The sequence below is a fragment of the Mangifera indica genome, chromosome 5 (assembly GCF_011075055.1).
Source record: "Mangifera indica cultivar Alphonso chromosome 5, CATAS_Mindica_2.1, whole genome shotgun sequence".
Lineage (NCBI taxonomy): Eukaryota > Viridiplantae > Streptophyta > Magnoliopsida > Sapindales > Anacardiaceae > Mangifera > Mangifera indica.
In genome coordinates, this window is record NC_058141.1 from 18,337,633 (window position 1) to 18,360,109 (window position 22,477).

The 22,477-nt window shown below is 35.0% G+C and overlaps 5 protein-coding genes across 6 annotated transcripts; 4 read left to right on the forward strand and 1 right to left on the reverse strand.

Annotated features, from left to right (window-relative positions):
* The first annotated feature begins 3,584 nt into the window (after positions 1-3,584).
* LOC123216132 (pentatricopeptide repeat-containing protein At5g16420, mitochondrial) lies at positions 3,585-5,942 on the forward strand. Its single transcript, XM_044636501.1, has one exon. It carries the CDS (start codon positions 3,709-3,711, stop codon positions 5,284-5,286), a length of 1,578 nt encoding a protein of 525 aa, XP_044492436.1. The 5' UTR covers positions 3,585-3,708; the 3' UTR covers positions 5,287-5,942.
* A 673-nt stretch (positions 5,943-6,615) lies between these two features.
* On the forward strand, positions 6,616-12,994 carry LOC123216131 (U-box domain-containing protein 44-like). The gene is given in 6 exon segments (XM_044636499.1): positions 6,616-6,980; positions 7,669-8,896; positions 8,899-9,065; positions 9,613-9,916; positions 10,380-10,870; positions 11,549-12,994. Coding segments are annotated over 5 exon segments (3,021 nt in total). The 5' UTR covers positions 6,616-6,980; positions 7,669-7,833; the 3' UTR covers positions 12,545-12,994.
* Positions 12,995-13,148: 154 nt separating this feature from the next.
* LOC123216133 (pentatricopeptide repeat-containing protein At5g08510) lies at positions 13,149-15,445 on the forward strand. The gene is made up of 2 exons (XM_044636502.1): positions 13,149-14,445; positions 14,550-15,445. Exons 1-2 carry the CDS (start codon positions 13,519-13,521, stop codon positions 15,159-15,161), a joined length of 1,539 nt encoding a protein of 512 aa, XP_044492437.1. The 5' UTR covers positions 13,149-13,518; the 3' UTR covers positions 15,162-15,445.
* Positions 15,446-17,435: 1,990 nt separating this feature from the next.
* Positions 17,436-20,828, forward strand: LOC123216804 (serine/arginine-rich splicing factor RS31-like). Of its 2 annotated transcripts, none has more exons than XM_044637378.1 (6): positions 17,436-17,577; positions 17,715-17,865; positions 19,421-19,533; positions 19,690-19,919; positions 20,009-20,338; positions 20,473-20,828. In XM_044637378.1, the coding sequence occupies exons 2-6, from the start codon at positions 17,757-17,759 to the stop codon at positions 20,501-20,503; spliced, it is 813 nt and encodes a 270-aa protein (XP_044493313.1). In that variant the 5' UTR covers positions 17,436-17,577; positions 17,715-17,756; the 3' UTR covers positions 20,504-20,828. The 2 variants fall into 2 exon arrangements, with proteins under 2 accessions (XP_044493313.1, XP_044493312.1); XM_044637377.1 differs by having other exon boundaries at positions 17,564-17,582.
* Positions 20,829-21,633: 805 nt separating this feature from the next.
* Positions 21,634-22,474, reverse strand: LOC123216805 (calcium-binding protein KIC). The gene has a single exon (XM_044637380.1). The coding sequence runs from the start codon at positions 22,241-22,243 to the stop codon at positions 21,863-21,865; it is 381 nt and encodes a 126-aa protein (XP_044493315.1). The 5' UTR covers positions 22,244-22,474; the 3' UTR covers positions 21,634-21,862.
* Between the last annotated feature and the right edge of the window lie 3 nt (positions 22,475-22,477).

Here is a 22,477-nt window from a genome sequence, read left to right on the forward strand (position 1 = left end):
CCAAAAGACTGAAGATTTAAAAAGGATTAGCGGACAAAAGTTGGTTCAGGGGTGTTAAATAATACATAATTTCCCTTTCGGCCTAATTTTAATTATATTTAATTTTTTATTTGATATTATTTTAATTTAATATATATTTTTTATTTTATAAAATTATATTTTCTTTTTAGACTAGACTATAATTCTATAAATTATATATTATTTCATTAATTATAATTATTTAATTTACATCTCAATTCATAATTATCCAAAGCATAGTCTCTATTCTGTAAATACGGGACAAATATACATTCGTAATTGTTAATGTCCATAAATAGATAATATTTTTACCGAATATGGTTTCCCACCTAAGCTTCGTTGAAACGGCAGAAAACCGTTTTCACTAAATTTGTGAATTTTTTTATAAAATTAACCAAAAGTTAAAAAAAAAAAAAAACTCTCTCAAATTAAATAACATTTTATCTATAAAATTTTATTAAATATATTTTTAATTTTTAATTTTAATTAAAAATAAATTTAAAATTAACTATCACAGATGTCATTCATCTTATGTAAAGTTAAGAATCACACAAATACGTGAGATTTTTAACTATAATTACATAATAAATACTATTTTCAATTAGAATCATATTAAATTAGGTTGAAATCATATTGATTACAATTAATTTTTAAATTTATTTATAGTAGAATAAAAATAAAAAAATATTTAAAATTAAATTATAATATAATTATATTATTAAAAGTGAATGTGATATTTAATCTATAATAAAATTATAAATAAATAATATAACTGTTAACTTTAACCAACATTATAAAATACTAAGGGGTTGTTCGGTTTTAAAGATTTAAAAATTATTTTGATAATCTATATTTTATTATTTATATTATCTTGTTTGATTTATCAGTAATAAAATATTACGATAATATTTTATTACCAATACTGATATGGTAAATAATATATGTGATAATCTGATTATCACTTTTACCTTAAGGATTATCACATATACCTTAGGTATTAAAAGGTTATTAGATAATCTTGATTTTATTATAATTATATTATTATATATTAATTTTATAAGATAAAAATAAATTTATTTTTAATTAATATAATAAATAATATTAAAAAATAATTATATTTAAAGATATTTAAGTAAAATAATTTATTAATATTCTTTTATTATCTTTAATCAAATACAATAATTATTTATATCTATCAAATTTTATCAAATATAATAATCATTTATACATAATAATTTTTTAAATAATTTATTTTTAAAATAAATTTTTATTTTAATAATTAAATATTATCAAAATTAAATACCCGTATAGTGAATAAAATAACAAGAAGGAAAATGCTTCTGTGGACTGTTAAAAGTAGGGCAGTGTCGTTTTCGTATTTTAAAGCACCATCACGAGGATACCATGCAATGCAAGGGAATGATATTTTATTTATTTATTAACTTTTTAGGGGGCCTACGTGGACAAATTACTTGTGCCTTAATTCATGCCTTAATCAGAGGTTTAAGGTGGTTTTGATAAAGTAACCCAGAGTTGGTACCAAATCATGGGATGAATGGGATCCAGAACGGTAGAATTTTGTCATATGCCAGTTGAGGCGTGGGGGATATCAAATATCAATGGTGGACAGATTTCGAGTTTCAAGACCTTCCTCTTTATTTGTCCAAGGCCGAAAGACTGTTTTCAATTCAAGATAGGATAAAATTTCAAAGCGTTATCTTATAATTTTAAAAAATCCAGATATTTATTTATAAGTTAATTTTTGTTAAATATTTTAGTTAAAATTAAAGATAAAATTATTATTTAATAAAAATATTTAAAATGTTAAAAATTTATCATATTTTTTTCGTAAATATTAAAAGTTAACAATTTTTTCTACACTCAAAATTTGAAAACTAATATTGTAACTTTTAGGATTTATTATTTTCTTCTTCGACGACATTTTTGCTTCAATCATCAATCAACTTCCCACATCTTCAAGGTTTATCAATTTTTTCTCTTCATTCGCCGTTTTCATTGAATGAGGAGGAATCATTTTTGTTTGATATTAGTTGAATTGTATCATAGTTGAAGATTTGTCATCTAGATGATTTTCGTTTAGATTTGACAAATTTAGACAAAAATCGTTTGGACACTAATTAAAGGTAAAGAAATATACAACCGACATCGATAATGGTTTAAGATGAAAAGAGGATGTTGTCAACGTTGGAGATAGTGATCGGACGCAAAGAAAACACAACCTAGGTTTTGAAAAAGGGGAAATATGATTTTTTTAACTTGAAAAAGTTGTTGGAAAGGGTGAATTTATGAATTTTTAAAACGTAAAAAAAAAACAATTTTACCCTTAATTGTGATTTTTAACTTAATTTAATTTATAGGTATTTTTAAAAATTAAAATAGTGATACTTTAGGATTTCACTTTACCTTGCATGATAAGAAGTCTTTTGGCCTTTATCAAATAAAAGCCATGTAATGATGAATTTTAATTTTGTTTCAATAAAGATATAGAAGAAATAAATCAATCAAATGCGTGTCAGTGTATGGTACCCATTACATGTTTTTGCTCGACCGCTGAACTAACAGAGTAACAAACTGACCCAAATCCATTTGGAGTCAGGCTGGAAACTTTGATTGGGCTTGGGTTGTAGGCCTGCTCAAATTATAACAAGGCGAGGAGGAATTATGTTTCCTTATATAATATATATATTTTTTAGATATGGATTAAATTTTTTTTTTTTTATATATATAACCATTTTTTTTATTATTTATATAAAACCTAAAACATAAGATATTTAAAATATCTTTAAACTTTATATTTACTTAGCTAAAACTCACCTAATCAAACATAAACTCACTTAATCAAAATATAAAACTTATTTGTTTATCTAACTAAAACTAAAATATGAAATAAAATAAAATAGAAATATGAAAATTTCTAATAACTTTAACAATGAAAAGGTTGTCTAGATAGTTAGTCAACCAGTCAAAAACCTAACAAACCAATTTATTTTTAAAAAATTGGTTGGTCAATCAATTTATTTTAAAAAATTAATTGATCGAATGGTTGACCAATCAACCAATCCCAAATTTTATAATTTTCTTTTTTCAAAGGTCAAGTCATATTTATATAATAAAAAAAAAGTGATTATATATACATAAAAAACAAAATAAATAAGTATTTTAATTAATATCCCTATTTTTTTGTTTTATATTTATATATTAATTAATAATATAAGTGACATGGGTCGAAAATGAGCATCAAGAAGTTGAAACCCTAGTTATAACTAGACATAGCTGACTCTTTAGTTTTAAATTATGTATATTAGTTAGAGACGAAAAATTGTATTAACCATTTGGTATTAGAAGGTGTAAATCTATAAATATATTTAAATGTAATTTGGTCATTTATTATATATTTATACAATTTACATTGCAAAAATATTATAAGTCTCCCTTTTCAAATTTCAATTTTTTTATTTTAGAAAATAAAAATGGTAATTTTGGCAGTTTTTTAAAGTGACTTATGCAAATTAAGGCGCTGAAAAAACGTAAAATTCAAAAAAAAAGAGAGACAGAAGGAAAATTTAGTTCTCTTTTTGCCTTTGCATTGATTGTCGATAATTACCCCTCCTGTTAAAAAACGTTACCCGAGAAAGAACCAGCCACTCCTCCTCAAAAATCGGCGTTGAGATGTTGCGTCACCGCCCCTTCAATATCACAGTCACCTCCCTCCTTCATTCCAGGAGGACCACTGGTTGTTCGTTTTCCACCGTGACACCACCAATCAAACCCTGGCCTCAACGCCTCCACCCCAAACGCTTAGTCTCCATGATCTCCCGACAACAGAATCTCGATCTTGCGCTACAAATATTCGTCTACGCCGGCAAATTCCACCCCAATTTTTTCCATACCTACGATACCTACCACTCAATCATATACAAACTCTGTCGTGCTCGTGCCTTTGACGCCGTCGAGTCTCTCCTATCAGAGCTACAACAAAATCCACAAATCAAATGCGGTGAAAATTTATTCATCGATGTTATACGTAGTTACGGACTAGCTTCCCGTCCGGAATTAGCCGTAAAAACATTCTTACGCATCGAAAAGTTTGAGGTCCAGCGTTCGGTGAGGTCGTTAAATACATTGTTAAACGCTTTAGTGCAAAACAAGCGATACGATTTGGTTCATTTAATGTTCAAGAATTCTAAGAACAAGTTTAACGTTGTTCCCAATGTGTTTACTTGTAACATTCTGATTAAAGCGCTTTGTAAGAAAAATAACGTTGAGGGCGCGATTAAGGTTTTAGATGAAATGCCCTCGATGGGTATGGTACCTAATGTGGTGACGTATACCACAATTTTAGGTGGTTTTGTTTGGAGAGGTGATCTTGATGGTGCTAGGAGAGTTTTTGGTGAGATTTTGGATCGTGGGTGGGTACCTGATGCGACTACGTATACCGTTTTAATGGATGGATATATTAAGCATGGGCGATTAATTGATGCTGTTAAGGTAATGGATGATATGGAAGATAATGGTATTGAGCCTAATGATGTTACTTATGGAGTTATGATTGAAGGTCTCTGTAAGGGAAAAAAATCCGGTGAAGCACTTAACTTGCTTGATGATATGCTTGAGAGAAAGTATGTACCGAGTTCGTCCCTCTGTTGTAAGGTAATTGATTTGTTGTGTGAGGAGGGGAAGGTTGAAGATGCTTGCGATTTGTGGAGAAGGCTTTTAAAGAAGAATTGTATGCCGGATAATGCCATTTCAAGTAGTCTTATTCACTGGCTTTGTAAAGATGGGAAAATTTCTGAGGCCAAGAAGTTATTTGATGAGTTTGAAAGAGGTTCGATTCCGAGTTTGTTAACGTATAATACGCTGATTGCAGGATTGTGTGAGAGTGGTGAATTGACTGAGGCGGGAAGGCTGTGGGATGACATGGTGGAGAAAGGGCACGAGCCAAATGCATTTACTTACAACATGCTGATAAAAGGGTTTTGCAAGATCGGTAATGCAAAGGAGGGGATTAGGATTTTAGAAGAAATGTTGGATAAAAAATGCTTACCTAATAAGTCGACTTTTTCTTTATTGATTGAGGGTCTTTTTGAGTCAGAGAAGGAAGGAGAGGTTAGTAAGGTTCTCTCAATGGCAATGGCTAGTGGAGGTCTTGACTGTGATTCCTGGGACTTTTTCTTGACTAGGATAATTGGTACTCTGGATAACGGGTCTTATACTTTGGATAGATTATTGGTGGAGAATGCTTCTTAAACATATGGAGAAAGCCGGAACCTGCCTTCACCCTGCCCCCAATTTCTGCATTTGGGGAACTGACTTTCAAAGAAAGACTTCTAAGAAGATTTAGATTTGATTATTTACTGAGCCTTTAGATCCAAATTCTGTGAAGTAATTAAGTGCAGACTTGTATAGTGTGGACATATGAATGACTTGATCAATAAACCAAGAAGAGAAGAGATAATGGTGGTAGACTGGTAGTTCACCATAGCTTGGCAGAGACGTATTTAGAAGCTACCAAATCATTTTCAAAGCCGGGAGATTCTGTTGGAGGTATATTATTGCAGACACATAGCACACGTTTACGCTGACCATGGAGAGTGGATTGACTGCAGCATATTGTTCATTAGATTTTCTTATGCCTTTGCTCACCAACAGGAAAACGCGTCTTTTTTCTTCCTCAATTAAATTTTTTCTATTTTTGTTTAGTGGGAACAGGTACGATTGTTCTTAATGCATTTGTTTAAATCGTTGTTATGATAATAACCAAAAAAGAGCAGAGGACACAACTTTTTTACGATTTTGGTGTTGGTTTCAGGGAACCGGACGGAAAGTAAACACTGTACTTGATGCGTTTGTCCATATCAGACTGTTTCTTTTTGCAATTTTAAACGTACCGCATTACCAGGAAATGTTTGACCCACTTTACCTCAGCTTGTTATCCAGAAACAAATGATTGGCAAAATTGTGGAAATAGACTAATTAAAAACATTCAAAGGTCCAACTGGGTATCCACAGATGGTGCAGAAAATTCTGAAACCACTTAAATATCCAATTTGACAAATTCAAAAATACTGTTTTTTATTAATTCGATATATATCATAGATTATATATCTTATTTAGTGTGATACATATTATAACATAAGATGTTAATAACCATATTTAAAACACGTTATGTTACAGACGCATGGCAAGCTTTTTTGAGTAAGTCTATTCGCTTGTGGAATTTAAGCGAAGATTCGTCGCCATCCGGGACACTAATTTTCTAGTCCCCGTGTTTCTGCTGTGGGGCATTTTGACCTGTATCAATCATATTGAAATGTCAAAACAAGGCCGGTTAAGTGAATTTTACCTTCTAATTAAATTAATTACCCACGTCCCACTCATGCCCGGTCCCTCACTGCGCTGTAACAATCATTTACTATCTGACACGTATACGTGTAAAGTCACAGCTGGAGAGAGCTGCATAGGCAACGCCCTTTACGTTAACAAATTAATATATTCTTAAAAAAAAAAAAAAGGAAATATTGAAAGAATCTAGTTATAAACTTTTGTGCTCAGTCAGGTAGTTATTTATACAAGTTCCTTTTTTTATGTATTTATTTTTGTAATGGGGTGTTTCATATGGAGGTCAAATGTCAAGGCAAGTGACAGGAAAATAACCCCTTTGAACTACACAGTTGCAGAGCCAAAGACTTGGGAAAGAGTCTTTACAGTCATACGACAAGTTGTAAAGAAACAATAAATAAAATTAAATTTTAATTGCAATTTTACTTTTCTTCGTAGACTCCTAGTTTTGTTTAGTTTATTCGGCTCTCTTTGGTCCGGCGACTACTCAAAGGCTCGTGCTGATCGGGATATTTTTTTCATTCTCGCAATTACACTGTGGTGTATCATTAGAAGCGGGCGGTCGTACAGGGAAGTTTCACGGACATAACTCTTTGTTTCAGGTATCTCTCTTTCTTCTATATTGTTGAAAGCTCTTGTTTTATTTAATACAATTAAAATCATTGGGAGTTTGGGACACTGTTGACCATTTTGGTCTTCGCTTCTGTTTTGGTTTGGTTTTGTGACTCGCATTTTGAAGAAAGAAAATTGGAACTTTCTGATTTTATGATCTCATTATGTTGAATTTAGACTCAAATTGGCAGAATTTACACTGTTTGTGTTGTTGGAATCTATTGAAGCTACCGGTGCCTGCTTGGTTGAGAAGAAACAGAGGAAAACAACAACAATTTTCACTTGATGTTAGATTTTGATTCCTTTTTTTTTTTTTTAAAGCTACGCTGATTTGATTTTTTTAGTTTTATAGAAATTTGATCCAGTTGCTTTAGTTTTTTTTTTTTTTTAAATTTTTTATTAAAATGGTTAAGAAATTGTATTCGACATGGTTGGTGGGTGACGAGTTTTAATGGTTATCAAATAATGTAGAATCTTTGAATCATAATTTTATTTTTGTCTTCTACATTGTAATGGCTTGACAATCAGTTATTGGTTTTCTTTGTTTCTCCATGTTCTTTGCAACTAATTGATGGCTTAGTTCCATTTTTATACGAGTTAATTTTTGAATATATAATTAACATGAAATTGAAAGTTATAAGCAAATAGCTGACAGTTTTGTTTCAAATTCGAATCCAGTGTAGGCATATTTTGTGAACAGTTTGAAGGGTGATTTAAGCTTCTAAGCTGTTTTCAATAAAAATGCTCAGACAATTGCATTTCAATTTGACATCTTCCATTTCTAGTCAGTCATAAATGGGAAAAGAGGGATTTGCTTCCTTGACTTAGTTGGTTTGTGACATCATGACACTAGATGTGGTTACTAGTGCCTCCTCTGTTCCTGCTTCAGAACTCATTTCTTACACTGTAGAGGCTATCCTTGAGATCGGGTTTGCTGCCAACAATGTCTTGGTTAACAAGGAGAGTTTTAAGGAACTTTCAACTTATTTACACAGGATTATCCCAGTCTTGAAAGAGCTGAATAATAAAGATGTTGGTAATTCTGAGAGCTTAAACAATGCTATAGAGATTCTTAATCGAGAAATAAGAGCTGCGAAACAACTTACCATGGAATGCAATAAGAAAAGCAAAGTGTATCAATTGATGAATTGTCGAGCAATAGTTAAGCGCTTAGAGGATGCAACTAGAGAAATCAGCTGTGCACTCAGTCTTATTCCTTTGGCCTCTCTAAATCTTTCAACAGGTATAATCGAAGAGATTGGAAAACTCTGTGAGAATATGCAGAGAGCCGAGTTTAGGGCAGCTATAGCAGAAGAAGAAATTTTGGAGAAAGTTGAATCTGGAATACGGGACAGGAATGCTGATCGTTCTTATGCCAATCATTTACTGTCTCTCATAGCGGATGCTGTAGGTATCTCAACTGAGAGGTTAGCGTTGAGGAAGGAGCTCAATGAATTTAAGAGTGAGATTGAAAATGCTCGATTGAGGAAGGATCAAGCTGAGGCAATACAAATGGATCAGATCATTGCTTTGTTAGAAAGAGCAGATGCTGCTTCATCCCCAGGGGAGAAAGAGTTAAGGTATTTCTCCAAGCGGAAGTCTTTGGGTAGTCAGCCTTTAGAACCTCTCCAATCATTTTATTGCCCAATCACTCGGGATGTTATGGTGGACCCTGTGGAAACTTCTTCAGGACAGACATTTGAAAGAAGTGCAATAGAGAAATGGTTTTCAGATGGGAACAAATTGTGTCCCCTAACAATGACAGTTCTAGATACATCAGTTCTTCGGCCAAACAAGACCTTAAGGCAGTCAATTGAAGAATGGAAGGATAGAAACACTATGATTACAATCGCTTCTATGAAACCAAAACTCATGTCCGAAGACGTGGGAGAAGTGCTTCATTGCCTGAACAGCTACAGGATCTCTGTCAACAAAGAGAGCAGCATCGGGAATGGCTAATTTTAGAGAATTACATACCAAGTCTTATTGATTTACTTGGTTCTAGAGATCGTGACGTAAAAAATCGAACTCTCATCATCCTTCGCATTTTAGCAGAGTATAGTGATGATGCTAAGGTACCTAACTTAAACTACATTTTTTTTTTCTGGTTTGATTTCCCAACAAGAATGAGAAGGTTGCTTTGTTTAGTATCCAATGCCACTACATAATTAAGCCTTTTCATGAGTTTGTTTTAAATTTTATGGATAGTCCGGATATGTTTACTTAGACCTTAGAACATCTTTATCTATTTATTGAGACAAATGTCTGTATTTGTCTCTCACTCCCTCACTTGCGAATGTATCTGTGTTATATCATGTATTTTAATGGGCATTGTGAGGTATATACTCATTTATTCAATTTGTGAGTTAGGATTGTTAATAGAAACTTCAATAAGAAAATAAAATAATATACTGAATTTCATTTTCTAGGATCATACTTATTTCCATGTTCATCATGGTGACAATGCTAAACATGTCTACTTTGGTCAAGGATACTCCTGATTTACAGTCTTCCTTTGCCAATTGGGATAATTTGCAATTCTGATGTGTATAGGATTATATTTACAAAGGTGTTGATCACTTAGTTAGATTTTTTTCTCTAATAACTGAAAATATGCTGCAGGAAAGACTAGCAGAAGTTGATAATGCAATTGAATCAATTGTTCGATCTCTTGGGCGTCGAATTGAAGAGAGGAAGTTAGCAGTTGCATTATTATTGGAAATGTCTCATTTTGATATGTTACGAGACTGCATTGGCAAAGTTCAGGGCTGCATTCTCCTCTTGGTGACTATGTCAAGTAGTGATGACAGTCAAGCTTCCAGAGATGCACAGGAGCTATTGGAGAATCTCTCATTCTCTGACCAAAATGTGGTTCAGATGGCAAAGGCAAATTATTTTAAACATTTGCTGCAGCGACTCTCGACAGGTTTTTTTCTTCACTCATGACCTTTTAGCTTCTTTGTCAAATTGAGTCAACTTAGTTTTACATGAGTGGCCTTTGTACTGTTGTTTTCCTTTAAACATCTTTCAATTTATTTTCTGGTGGAAATTAGGAAGGTCCCTTTGCAAATTAAATAGTTGCATAGGCTATGCAACCACTTAAGTTTCCTGAGATTGTTGCAACCAAATGTAACATTAGCCTGCAACTGCAACATGTGAAATTGTTCAATTTTGAACTTTTAAGATTGAGAAGTTTCTTTTCGCTTGAATTATTGTAAGATGAATTTGGTGCTGAAGCATTTTTTTCAGGTCAAAATTTCACTTGTTTTCTTTTCAGATGATATTGGAAAATGATTCAAGTGTCGAGGGTAATCAAATGGCAGCTTAATTGTCGGATTAATTTTGTATGCCACTCATGTTTCAATGGCACTGTTTCATTGTTTGTGCAGGTCCAGAAGATGTTAAAATGCTCATGTCAACAACTTTAGCCGAAATGGAGTTGACTGACCACCATAAAGCATCTTTGCTTGAAGGAGAAGTGCTAGGTTCACTTCTTCGATTGGTTTCTGATGGTGACATTCAAATGAAAAAAGAGGCTGTTAGAGCTCTTCGAAACCTTTCAAGTGTACCTAAAAATGGATTGAAGATGATAAAAGAAGGTGCAGTGGGCCCATTACTTGATCTTCTTTTCCGACACAGTTCATCATCCTCAAGCTTGCGTGAGCAGGCAGCAGCAACTATTATGCATCTTGCTGAATCAACAATGTTTCAAGAATCCAGCCAGACATCAGTGTCTCTATTGGAATCCAAAGAAGATACTTTTATGCTCTTCTCACTAATAAACTTGACAGGGCCTGATGTCAAACAAATGATTCTACGAACCTTCAATGCCTTGTGTCAGTCTCCATCTGCAAGAAATATCAAGACAATGTTAATACAGGTATCTGTTATAGGTGCTTGTTAGCTCTGTGTTTGTGTATGTGTTCCATATCCAGAAGGAAATAACTATAGACTCTTCTTGGGTGCAATTTTCATATACCGAAAAATGCTAATTGCACAAATTTATGGATGTAATTTGAGTTTGATAGAGAAAGGTTCTTATGAAGTATTATATGTGAGTCTACAGAGTAATTTTAGACTAAAAAACTAATTAACTGATTACTGGAGTAATCAATTAATTTGTACTTCTGTACATAATCGAAGCCTTGCTCCTGAGGACTTTTATTTAGAGGTAGGGTACTAGCATAACCTGCTAGTCTTGATTGAGGATTGATCTTCAGGAAAAGAGAGACAGAGAAGCTAGAAGGGCTACTTTTATACATTACATAAGAACCATTATATTGGGCATCTTTCTTTTTTAACCTTTTAAATTAGATACTGCATATGTTAAATCCTTCTATCTTCCCAACACTAGAGCTAATTGTGAATATGGGCAATGTTTTTTAGGGATCCTTATTGCCTAGTTTTGATAACTCCAAGTAGTTTATTACCCTTTTACTTTTTGTTTTGAGCCCACACCATGTTGGAATATCTTCTCTGTGCTTTGACTTTCTTTGTATGATCAGTTTCTGTAGGATGTCATTGGAAAAATACTAACTGGTTTGCTGACTTAAAACAGTGTTCAGCTATTCAAATACTAGTTCAGCTATGTGAGCATGAAGATCAAAATGTCCGGCCAAATGCTGTGAAATTGTTCTGCCACTTGGTAGATGATGGTGATGAAGCTATCATCCTGGAGCATGTTGGTCAGAAATGCATCGAGTGTTTAGTCAAGATCATACAATCTTCAGACAATGAGGAAGAGATTGCCTCTGCAATGGGAATTATCTCTAACCTTCCAGAAGTGCCCCAATTCACTCAGTGGCTTTTGGATGCCAAGGCACTTCCAATCATTGTGAATTCTCTAAAAAATAGCAGGCAAAATGATCCAAATAAGAGTCAGTTAGTTGAAAATGCTGTTGGAGCCATTCGGCATTTCACTTCTACAGCAAATATGGAGTGTCAAAAGAGAGCAGCTGAGGCTGGTGTTATTCCCATATTGGTTCAGTTGCTAGAATATGGAAGCAGCCTGACGAAAAAACATGCAGCCATTTCTCTTGCTCGGTTTTCAAAAAATTCACTTGGGCTGAGTCGTCCAATACCAAAGCACCGAGGTTTCTGGTGTTTCTCAGCTCCACCAGATACTGTCTGCAGGATTCATGGAGGATTCTGTGCTGTTGAAACATCATTTTGCCTTTTGGAGGCTAATGCAATTGCACCACTTGTGAGGGTTCTTGAAGAATCAGATCCTGGAGCCTCTGAAGCTTCTTTAGATGCACTATTGACTTTAATTGAAGGTGTAAAACTGCACAGTGGTAGTAAGGTGCTTGAAGAAGCAAATGCCATAGACCGCATGATAAGATTTCTGAGTTCCCCTTCTCCCAGACTGCAGGAGAAAGCCCTGCATGCTATAGAAAGGATTTTCAGACTACCAGAGTTCAAACAGAAGTATGGGAAATCTGCTCAGATGCCTTTGGTTGACTTAACACAGCGGGCCAACAGTAGTATGAAGTCTCTTTCAGCTAGAGTACTAGCTCACTTGGATGTTCTTCACGATCAGTCTTCTTATTTTTGAAGATATTTAGAGGCTTTCAGCTATATGAATTTTATATATATAGTTGTGCTGATGAAACAGATGATGGTGCAAAACTCTCTTCAAGGACTCATATTATTAAGTGGGAAGTGGACAGTAATGAAATGGGCAGGGCTTTTATGAAAGGAGGAGGAATAAGAAAGGCATTGTGGAAGGAGAGACAGGAGGAAATTGAGTTTTTATTGGGCAGTCTTTGACTGATTGAGGAAGAGAGTTGGCATATTGAAAACCATTGGACGTGAAAAGTCTAGCCTCTTGATTAGCTAGTTAATATTGAGAGAGATATTGGCCTTTCAAAAGCCAGAGTAGGAAGGGGAAATTGTTAATTATTCATTCTTCTTTTCGTTACTGTTTTGTGTGTAAAGCAATAGTGACTCTCATCCATTGTAAAGCTGTTTGAATTAATACAGATTTATTGTCTGTTCTCACTTATTTATTCGGTTAATCTTTTCTTCTAAAAATTTGTTTGTTGGTGATAGTTGTTGCTGAGTTTGTTGGGTTACCAACACTCTGCTTGATGCTTTCGCTGGTCCAGAATTATAGAACAAGCGGGGATGAGTATGCATGAAAAAGCCCGAGAGTTTGCATTTCCCCGTGGATGGTGACAGTTCATCTCGAGGCAAAAATGGAGTAGTTTGCTGAACCATATTTCTGTTCAAAGCAGCCCATGTGCGGTCTGTGCACTGTGGTTTTCAGCCGTGAACATATTTTCATGCTCTTGTTGTAAAGAAAGCGTTTGTTAGAAGGGAAGATTTATTCTGTCTGTACAATGAATCTCAATTGCTGATGGATTTTCAGACAGTTTTGACCCAACATGTCTTTGTATTATTATAAGCCCAGTTTATTTCAAGTCTTTTAATTGCGGCTACTTATGTTTGGGAAGACAAGAATACTGTTGCCTCGGTTCAAAACGTGTTAACAAGTTTTTTCAGTGATGCGCAAAGGAGAAAATTGGCATGAACCAATTGAAACAAATCCATGCCTACACTCTAAGGAATGGCATTGACCATAACAGGTTCCTCATAATTGAGCTCCTGCGAATCCCAAACATCCCTTACGCTCACAACTTGTTCAGTCAAATTTCAAGGCCAAATGTTTTTCTTTACAACAAGCTCATTCAAGCCTACTCTTCTCAGAATCAACCTCACCAATGCCTTTCCCTCTACGCCCAAATGTGCATAAAAAACTGCTCCCCAAATCAACACTCCTTCACTTTCCTCTTCACCGTTTGTGCTTCTCTCAATTCCCTTCCTCATGCCCAAACCCTGCATTCCCATTTTCTTAAATCGGGATTTCAAAGCGATGTTTTCGCCTTGACTGCTTTGGTTGATATGTATGCGAAACTGCGCCGATTAGAATTAGGACGAAAGATGTTTGATGAAATGCCGGTTAAAGAAGTGCCCACTTGGAATTCAATAATTGCGGGCTATGCAAAATGCGGTCATATGGAGGCAGCATTAGAATTATTTAGGTTAATGCCAGCTAGGAATGTCGTTTCATGGACAGCAATTATCTCTGGTTTCGCCCAAAATGGAGAGTATCCAAAGTCCTTATCAATGTTTTTGAAAATGGAGGCTGAGAAAGATGTTAGGCCTAATGAGGTTACCATAGCCAGTGTGATACCAGCTTGCGCAAATCTTGGGGCATTAGAGATTGGACAGAGGATTGAAAAATATGCAAGAGAGAATGGTTTTTTCAAGAATATTTATGTGTGCAATGCTGTATTGGAATTGTATGCTAAGTGTGGAAAAATTGATGTGGCAAAGAAGTTGTTCAATGAGATTGGGAAGAGGAGAAATTTGTGCTCGTGGAATTCTATGATCATGGGCTTGGCTGTTCATGGAAAATGTAATGATGCTCTTGAGCTTTATGAGCAAATGCTGGTATGGACTCTTTGGTTACTGTTTTTTTTTTTCTTTTGTTTATTTGACAGTTAGTTTCTAACATGTTTGTGTTCTACCTTTATGTTTTTGGTGGGTGGTGGCAGAGGGAAGGACCTGGGCCTGATGATGTTACATTTGTTGGACTCTTCTTAGCATGCACTCATGGAGGCATGGTAAAAAAGGGCCGAGAACTTTTTGAATCCATGGAGAAGAGGTTTGATATTCCTCCAAAACTGGAACACTTTGGATGCATGGTTGATCTCCTGGGTCGTGCCGGCCAATTACAAGAAGCTTATGATCTTATACAAACTATGCCTATGAAACCAGATTCTGTAGTATGGGGTGCTCTTTTGGGAGCGTGCAGTTTTCATGTTAATGTTGAGTTGGGTGAAATAGCAGCTGAGTCTCTCTTTAAGCTAGAACCCTGGAATCCGGGAAACTTTGTTATTCTTTCCAATATATATGCATCTGCAGGAAAGTGGGACGGGGTAGCAAGGCTAAGGAAGGCAATGAAAGGTTGTCAGATTTTGAAGGGAGCAGGATATAGTCTCATTGAAGAGGGAGGTGATATTCATAAATTCATTGTAGAGGATAAAAGGCATGCTAGATGTGATGAGATATATGCCCTACTGGATGAGGTTTCAGCAAAAATGAAACTTCCAAGGTATGTAACTTACTTTACAACTGAACTTGAAGAACTATGCCTGCTAGAGTAGAAATATCAGGTATAGTGAATCTATGTACGGATGGCTTTTAACCTTACATGTTAAAAAATTTAGTTTAATTAAAAAATTTATTAGACTAGCTTGAATACCTGGTTTAGGAAACCACTGAAGGTGATCACAAATGTGAATGAATGAATTGAATTAGTCGTGTTGTCATAATTAGCAATTTTAAAAAAAGAACCAGCTTTCCAGGAAAGTTCTGTGAGTGTAATGCAAGGAAATTATTATTGTGATTGAGATTATGTATGCATGTGGAATTTACAATTTGATTTTAATATTTTAATTTATTTCATTTTCAAACAGAAACTACAAAAATGAATCATTGTGAGTGTGGACAATGATATTCGATTAAAAGAAAAATGAGAGAAATTTAATCTTCCTTTGGTTGAACACGTAACAGACAGAGACTTGTAATATTTTATATTTAAATTAGGCCAAACGACTATTTCCCACCCAAGGTATGCTGCAATCTCAAGTTTCCACTCTTTAACTATGAAAACATCAAACACCTACCCATGAACAGTTAAAATTAACGGTGTTAAGGGTAAAATCTTCATTTTCTCTATAATATTAAAAATAAACTAAAATAGAATCTACTTTTGCCCCCATAAACTTTAAAAACTAAAATTTTCCTCTAGCCTAAGTTTTAAAAAATTGCAGTTTCATCTTAGAGTTTCGTTTTGAAATCTTTGGCGACATCTCCGGCTCCATTGCCGACGGTCTCTCCTTCCCGAAGCATCCTCTCCTTCTGACGATCTATTTCCTCCCATTTGGATGCCCGATCGGCATCGGAGAAGCCATGGAAGACGAAGTTCTTTGTCTTCCTAGTCGTCGTCGTCTGGGAAGACGAGTTGTCTTCATTTGGGAAGACGATCGCCTTCCCAGATGACGTCTCTTTACGTAGGATGGGTTGGGGTGAAGTTGAGGGGGGTCGTCGGTGGAAGAGAAACCGTCAGAAGGGAGAGACGGCTGACGATGGCGCTGGAGAAAGTGAAAGGGTTTGAAAACTAAACCCTAGGGGGGAAATGCAATCTTTTCAAACTTAGCTTAGGAAAAAATGTTAGTTTTTAAACTTTTAGAGAGAAAAATGAGATTAAATTTTCAGGGGTTAGGGTTTCGTTAAATTTAACTTGTCATGGGTAGGTGTTTGATATTTCCATAGTTAAATGATAGAAACTTGAGATTGCAGCATACCTTTGGTGAGAAATAATCGTTTGGCCTTTAAATTATTATATTATTAAATTTTCAACTCCGAGAGGGGTAGTTTGGTCATGTAAATCTTAAGTACGGAATAAAAGCCACAAGGGCCCCGCATTAAAAAGTAATTGTTCATAAGGTCACATGTGGCTACTTTATTGGACTTTTTTTTTATTGGCCAAAACACTTATTCTCACTCAAGGTTTTGTGTCTTTTCAATCTCTTAATTGCGAAGTTTTAAAAATTCAAATACCTATTTATTATTATATTTTTTTAGAATCATAATTAATAATACGGATAAAATTATTATTTAATAAATAATATAAAAAATAAAATTTTATCTAATTTTCATTCATTAATTTTAAAAAATAATAATTTCTCATAAAACCCAAATTTTAAAAAGTTATCATTTTTCTTTGTTAGGGTTAACTCAAAAACCAACAAATTTTTTGATGACAGAATCCACTTTGACTACTTTTTTTTAGAATAACAATCTTTAACTGATGCTTTTATCACTCCCAAAGATAGAATGATAGACTGATTCGACCGTTTTTAATCGAATCTCAATAAATCTCATTCATCTCCAACGAATGCATAAGCAATTGACTTTTCAACTGAATCTCATTCGTCTTAGGCTTCCTAAACAGAATGTCTGTCTTTGACTCCCTAAACAAAATGTTTATCATCATTAGCTCTCAAAATGAAAATATCAACTAATACAAATGACTAACGAAGACAAATCTTAGTTGATTCTCAATCGATTGAATCAACTACAATTGTATTTGAAGGAGATGTCAATTTGGAGAGAGAGAGCCAAAGCCAATCTCTGCTCTAGCGATGATGATGATGTGGATGATGATTCCTTGTTACTTCTGTTTATCCACTTATCCTCAAGTCACGGGGCTGTTAAACACAAAAATCACAAGCTTCTTGTTCTTGATCCATCAAAGAATTGTTCTCCGGTCTAAGCCCAAACAAGACGAAATGCTCAAGCAATTAAAATAAATACGCGTAATTTAAAATCCAACGGTTTACACTGTGGCAGCTTGATCAAGAGACGACGCGGATAATCGTACGGACTTGGAAAATTCAAAAATAGGGCTTTGTTTTTTACTTCTTATAAAATAAAAGCATAACACATGGATGCTTTACTTTACCAACTTGCTCTTTAGTTAGGGTTTTTTTCTTTCTCTCGATTAGAATATATTTGGTAAGGTTTGTTTTTTTTTTTTTTTCTATCACAACTTTATAGGCTAATCTTTCGACTCTCTCTATAATTAAGAATCAACAAACTAATATTATTCTATCTTGCGTTTTGATTTTTAATATTATCTGCGCTGTTTGTAGATTTTTGCTCGGGTGAAGTTGTTGCTGTTGGTGAAAATAACGATGTCGAGACCCATTTTCGTCGGAAACTTTGAGTACGAGACTCGCCAATCTGAGCTAGAGCGTCTCTTCTCCAAATACGGAAGAGTGGAGCGAGTTGACATGAAATCTGGTAACTTTCGTCCGTTATACGTGTTTCAAGTTTGTAAACGTTATTTTGCACTCCAGTCACGAACTGGGTTTTACTCAAACTAGTTTTTAAAAAGAGAAACTCCTCTCACTCATAATGACTTTTTCAGTGTACTTTACCATGGCCATTGAACTGTGGAATTAAGTCAATACCTCCCTTTTCAAACAATTAAAATAAAGTAAAATAAAAAATAAACAGCTCCTCTACGGTTGAGATGTAATTGCGAGACATTACTTTCAGTAAAGTGCTACAAATCTAGCTTAGTCGGGGACTTAAACTCCAGCATTTTAAAATCCGTTAGCGGCAGAGAATCTAAACAAATTGAATCCTGATGATTAGGTTGCGATATTTAGGTTCTGCAGTATTTAGTTGAATTGTATCAAAATTAAAGTTGACCTGGACTTCTTTTTTATAGTTAGAAGCTTGGTATACTGAATTACTGTGGTTGAAAAGTTGGATTTGTGTTTATGTTCTGCATCTGACCATTAGGTGCCCGTTGTTATCTTGCTCATGCATGGTTGTGAGCTTCTTTTCTTTATGATCCATGTGGATCGTGGAGCTTATGCTTTTGACCCATTCTTATTGTTTTTTCTTCACTTTTTTCTATTTTTGGATAATTGTTCTTGTGGGGTAGAAGTTAGCATCCCTCATTTTGTTTTATCAGGGCCTTGCATTGTTTCTAATTGCTTTGATCTATTGAGTGACCTATGGCTTATGCCATGCCGTTGACAAGTATCTTATATTCCATGCACTAGGATAATTGTAAACTGATATATGAATGTATAGGGTTTGCTGTGATTTTATCAACTTATCAAACTATGATTTGTCACTGCTGTTGTAGTGATAATTTCAGGGCCTCTTTTCTATTGAAAAAAAAAAAACCTACTGCATCCTGGCAGAAATGAAAATGGAAACCTCAAATTTACAAATTTTTTGGAGAAAACCTCCATATTAAGTGTTTGTTTTGACGCAGGAACTTCTACTAAGGGAAATTGAGCTTCTTTCTGGGCTCGCCAACTTCTCTACAAAATATTCTTATTGCAATGGAAACTTCTCTGCCTGCTCTCCTTCCATTTACTGATGGCATCATCCTGCATTTTCTTCACACGATCATCTGTCACTCACCCACCTCACTGCCAAAGTTTCCATTTCACAAGAATGGTCGTGGTGGGGAGCAATCAAATTATATGTCATGCCTACCACCTTTAGCTATAGTGGGATCAATGAAATCTTTCATGCCATGCCTTCCATTACAGATTTCGTGCTGTCTGAATGGTGAAGCATGCTTAGCAATGACGTCTCTGACCTGAAAACTTGGATTTTAAATCTTTCATTAGCCATCATCTTGATTTAGTTCATCATACAATGCTTCTGCATCCTTATGTGCATCAGCCTTCACGTATATGCAGGTGTCGCATATTTTTTGTTCGTCTGGGGAAGGAACCCTGATTTGGCTGATGTACTACAGGTTGTGTGAATGTAGTACCAATGTCTTGCATTATTACTTCTTCCTCTGATGTTGTTCATGCTATTGCAGGCTTTGCTTTTGTTTATTTTGAGGATGATCGGGATGCTTCAGATGCCATTCGTGGACTTGATAATCATCCGTTTGGATATGACCGACGCAGGCTGTCGGTGGAGTGGGCTAGGGTGTGTTATGGTTCTTTTTCCCTTGGGTTTCATACTATTTTGTATTTGTGCCCTCACAATTACTGGCCTACCTTTTGTTGTAATCAATTATTCAATTGGCTTATTTGAAGATCAACGCCCTTTTTACTGTCAAGTGATAAATCTCTCATCCATCAGGGTGAACGTGGTCGGCATCGTGAAGGGTCTAGGTCAATGGCAAATCAAAGGCCCACTAAAACCTTGTTTGTGATAAACTTTGATCCTATTCGAACAAAAGAGCGGGATATAAAAAGGCATTTTGAGCCTTATGGAAATGTTCTGCATGTTCGGATTCGACGGAACTTTGCATTTGTGCAGTTTGAAACACAAGAAGATGCAACGAAGGCCCTTGATGCTACCAATAGAAGGTTCTTATGATATGCTTGTTTGTTTCATTGCTTATCAGTTATTGTGTGAATGGTTTTTGCTCCTAACAAAACCACTATGCACTGTGCAGCAAGTTATTGGACAGGGTTATTTCTGTTGAGTACGCTTTAAAAGATGATAGTGAGAGGGATGACCGATATGATAGCCCTAGAAGAGGTAGTTATGGTAGGCGTGGAGATAGTCCGTACGGGAGGTCACCAAGTCCTGCTTATCGTAGGAGACCAAGTCCTGATTGTGGCCGAGCCCGCAGCCCAGTTTATGATCGGTACAATGGACCGGCGTATGACAGGCGCAGAAGTCCAGATTATGGGAGGAACATTAGTCCCGGTCCAGTGTATGACAAGAGAAGGAGTCCTGGTTATGGCCGGAATAGGAGTCCTGAGTATGGTAGATACCGCAGGTATTTTGTCACTTGTCAGCAATCTGTGTGTTGAGCTTGTTTGCTTATATGTATTGATATATTCATATCCATCTAATAATCTTTTTTTGTTTTTTGTGTGTGTGTGTGTCTTGTCTTGGATCTCCTTATAACAGCCGATCTCCAGTTAGAAGGTCAAGAACTTGAGAAATACGCATTCTGGGGAAGAAGTGTGCTCACGAACCATGTTATTTTTCTAGCTGTCCATGGTACTTCTAGATAGTCTTGCGTAGAATTAGCATTTTCTCAGTTTGAGGTATCATTTATGGATGTATTTGTACGTTTGGTTATTGGTTTTCTGGATTTGCAGAAAATTAGTAATAGAACCTATATATATATATATTCGGTTTGACAGGTGGAATTCGCAGAGTATATGTTGATTGTTATCTTGTTTTATTCATTGGCTTAATTAATTGGGAATATTGTCAAGCTATGTAAACTTTTATTCATTTTTATGTAAGATTTTCTTAAATCCTTTGGATTTACATATAATTTAAAAAATAAAATCAAGCTATTTGTTATTTTATCCTCGTATGTTCAAATTTTGGAGTAAAAACATTTACTCTGTACTCAGGGCAGGTGGTCAGATGTTATATGTTTCAAAATATTTAAGGTAAACCTAGGGAAATTTGGGATTGATACTCTCTTATTAATATGCCGACGGATCCATGCATAATTTTGCAGTCTGCTTTACTTGGTAAAGTTATTTTAAAGGATGCAATAGACCCTTATGGTTAATAAAAGTTGGTAAGCCTACTTTGAAGTCTCGGTTCAGTTAAATTCTGGCATCTCGTCGCATTACATTCAATTAATTTTGACTAGCTTTTGACTTGTACCAAAATCTGTAAATAACGTGCTGGCTGTCAAATCATAATTGGTTTGACGTGGAAATCTTACTTGTTGATTAGGTGATGATGACTGTTTCGAATCCCTTTTCCTAGCACTTTGTGTTTGATAACTGTTAATCTCTTAAAGTATTATTTGCTCTGTGCTGCTGCGAAAAGTGATTAATTCAATTGGTTTCTTGGTGCTTGTCTGTTCGGGATTTTGCTTTGAGTGGGCTTCCGGAAAAAGTCTTTAGTCAAGTCATTGCTTGACTTGACTAAAGAAAAACGTTGTCTGTGCCCATAAAATATTTCTTTTCGTAGATTGAAGGGAAGCTGTTGGAAAAATCTGCTAACAAAGTTTTCGGTGATATAAGAATTTACTCCCTGTCTAAAACTTTGAATTAATTCCAATATTTGCCTTTTTTTTTTTTTTGAAAATGAAACTGTAACTGAATGTGAAAGCAGGGAGTCTTGTTATTGTGTATGGCAAAAGCTAATATTATATTTGCCAATTAAGTGTACAATATTCACCAGACAGGCAATGCTTTTTTATGAATATGATGATTATTCATTAAGAAACAAACTGTTCTTACAATCACAAAAGAGTTGATGATGATGACGAAACCAACAGAGGTTTTCAACCACTCACCATAGAATTAACACTTACAGAGACCACGAATCAAGATGAAGATTTGGTTAGCTCTTGTTCAAGAGCCTTTTCTAGCCAGAACTCAGCATCTTCCATCATTCCAGGGCTAAGTCTGACCATTAAGATGCAGAACTCAGTTTCATTGAGTGCTCCATCTCCATCAAGATCTCCTTCTCTTACCATGGCCTCTGCCTCCTCTTTCGTCATCCCCTCCATCCCTAGATATGCTGAATTTTCCCTTAGACTCTCCGGCGTTATCAGCCCCTTATTCAGGTCCGAAAGAAGTCGAAATCCCCCACATAATTCTGACACAAACGTCTCTACATCAAGCTTCTCAGCCATCACTGGTAATAAATCTTCATACTCGCTTGTCATCGCTGTTGCCTTCGTCGATATTTCCTTATTTTCCATACTTTTTTATTCTGATCAAATAGCTCCCCTATACATAAAAAAATGGATACCTAACTTAAAGAAACAAAAAATTGAAGTTGTTTAGCAAACGGAGTTAACAATGGAACATACACACCGGAGTTGATGAAGCCTTTATAAGCGTAGAAAGTTTCTATACACTCTATTGCGGCCTATTGTTGATGATGTGAGTTGAGCTTGACTTGTAACCTTCATCACAACCGTCCGCTTTGGATA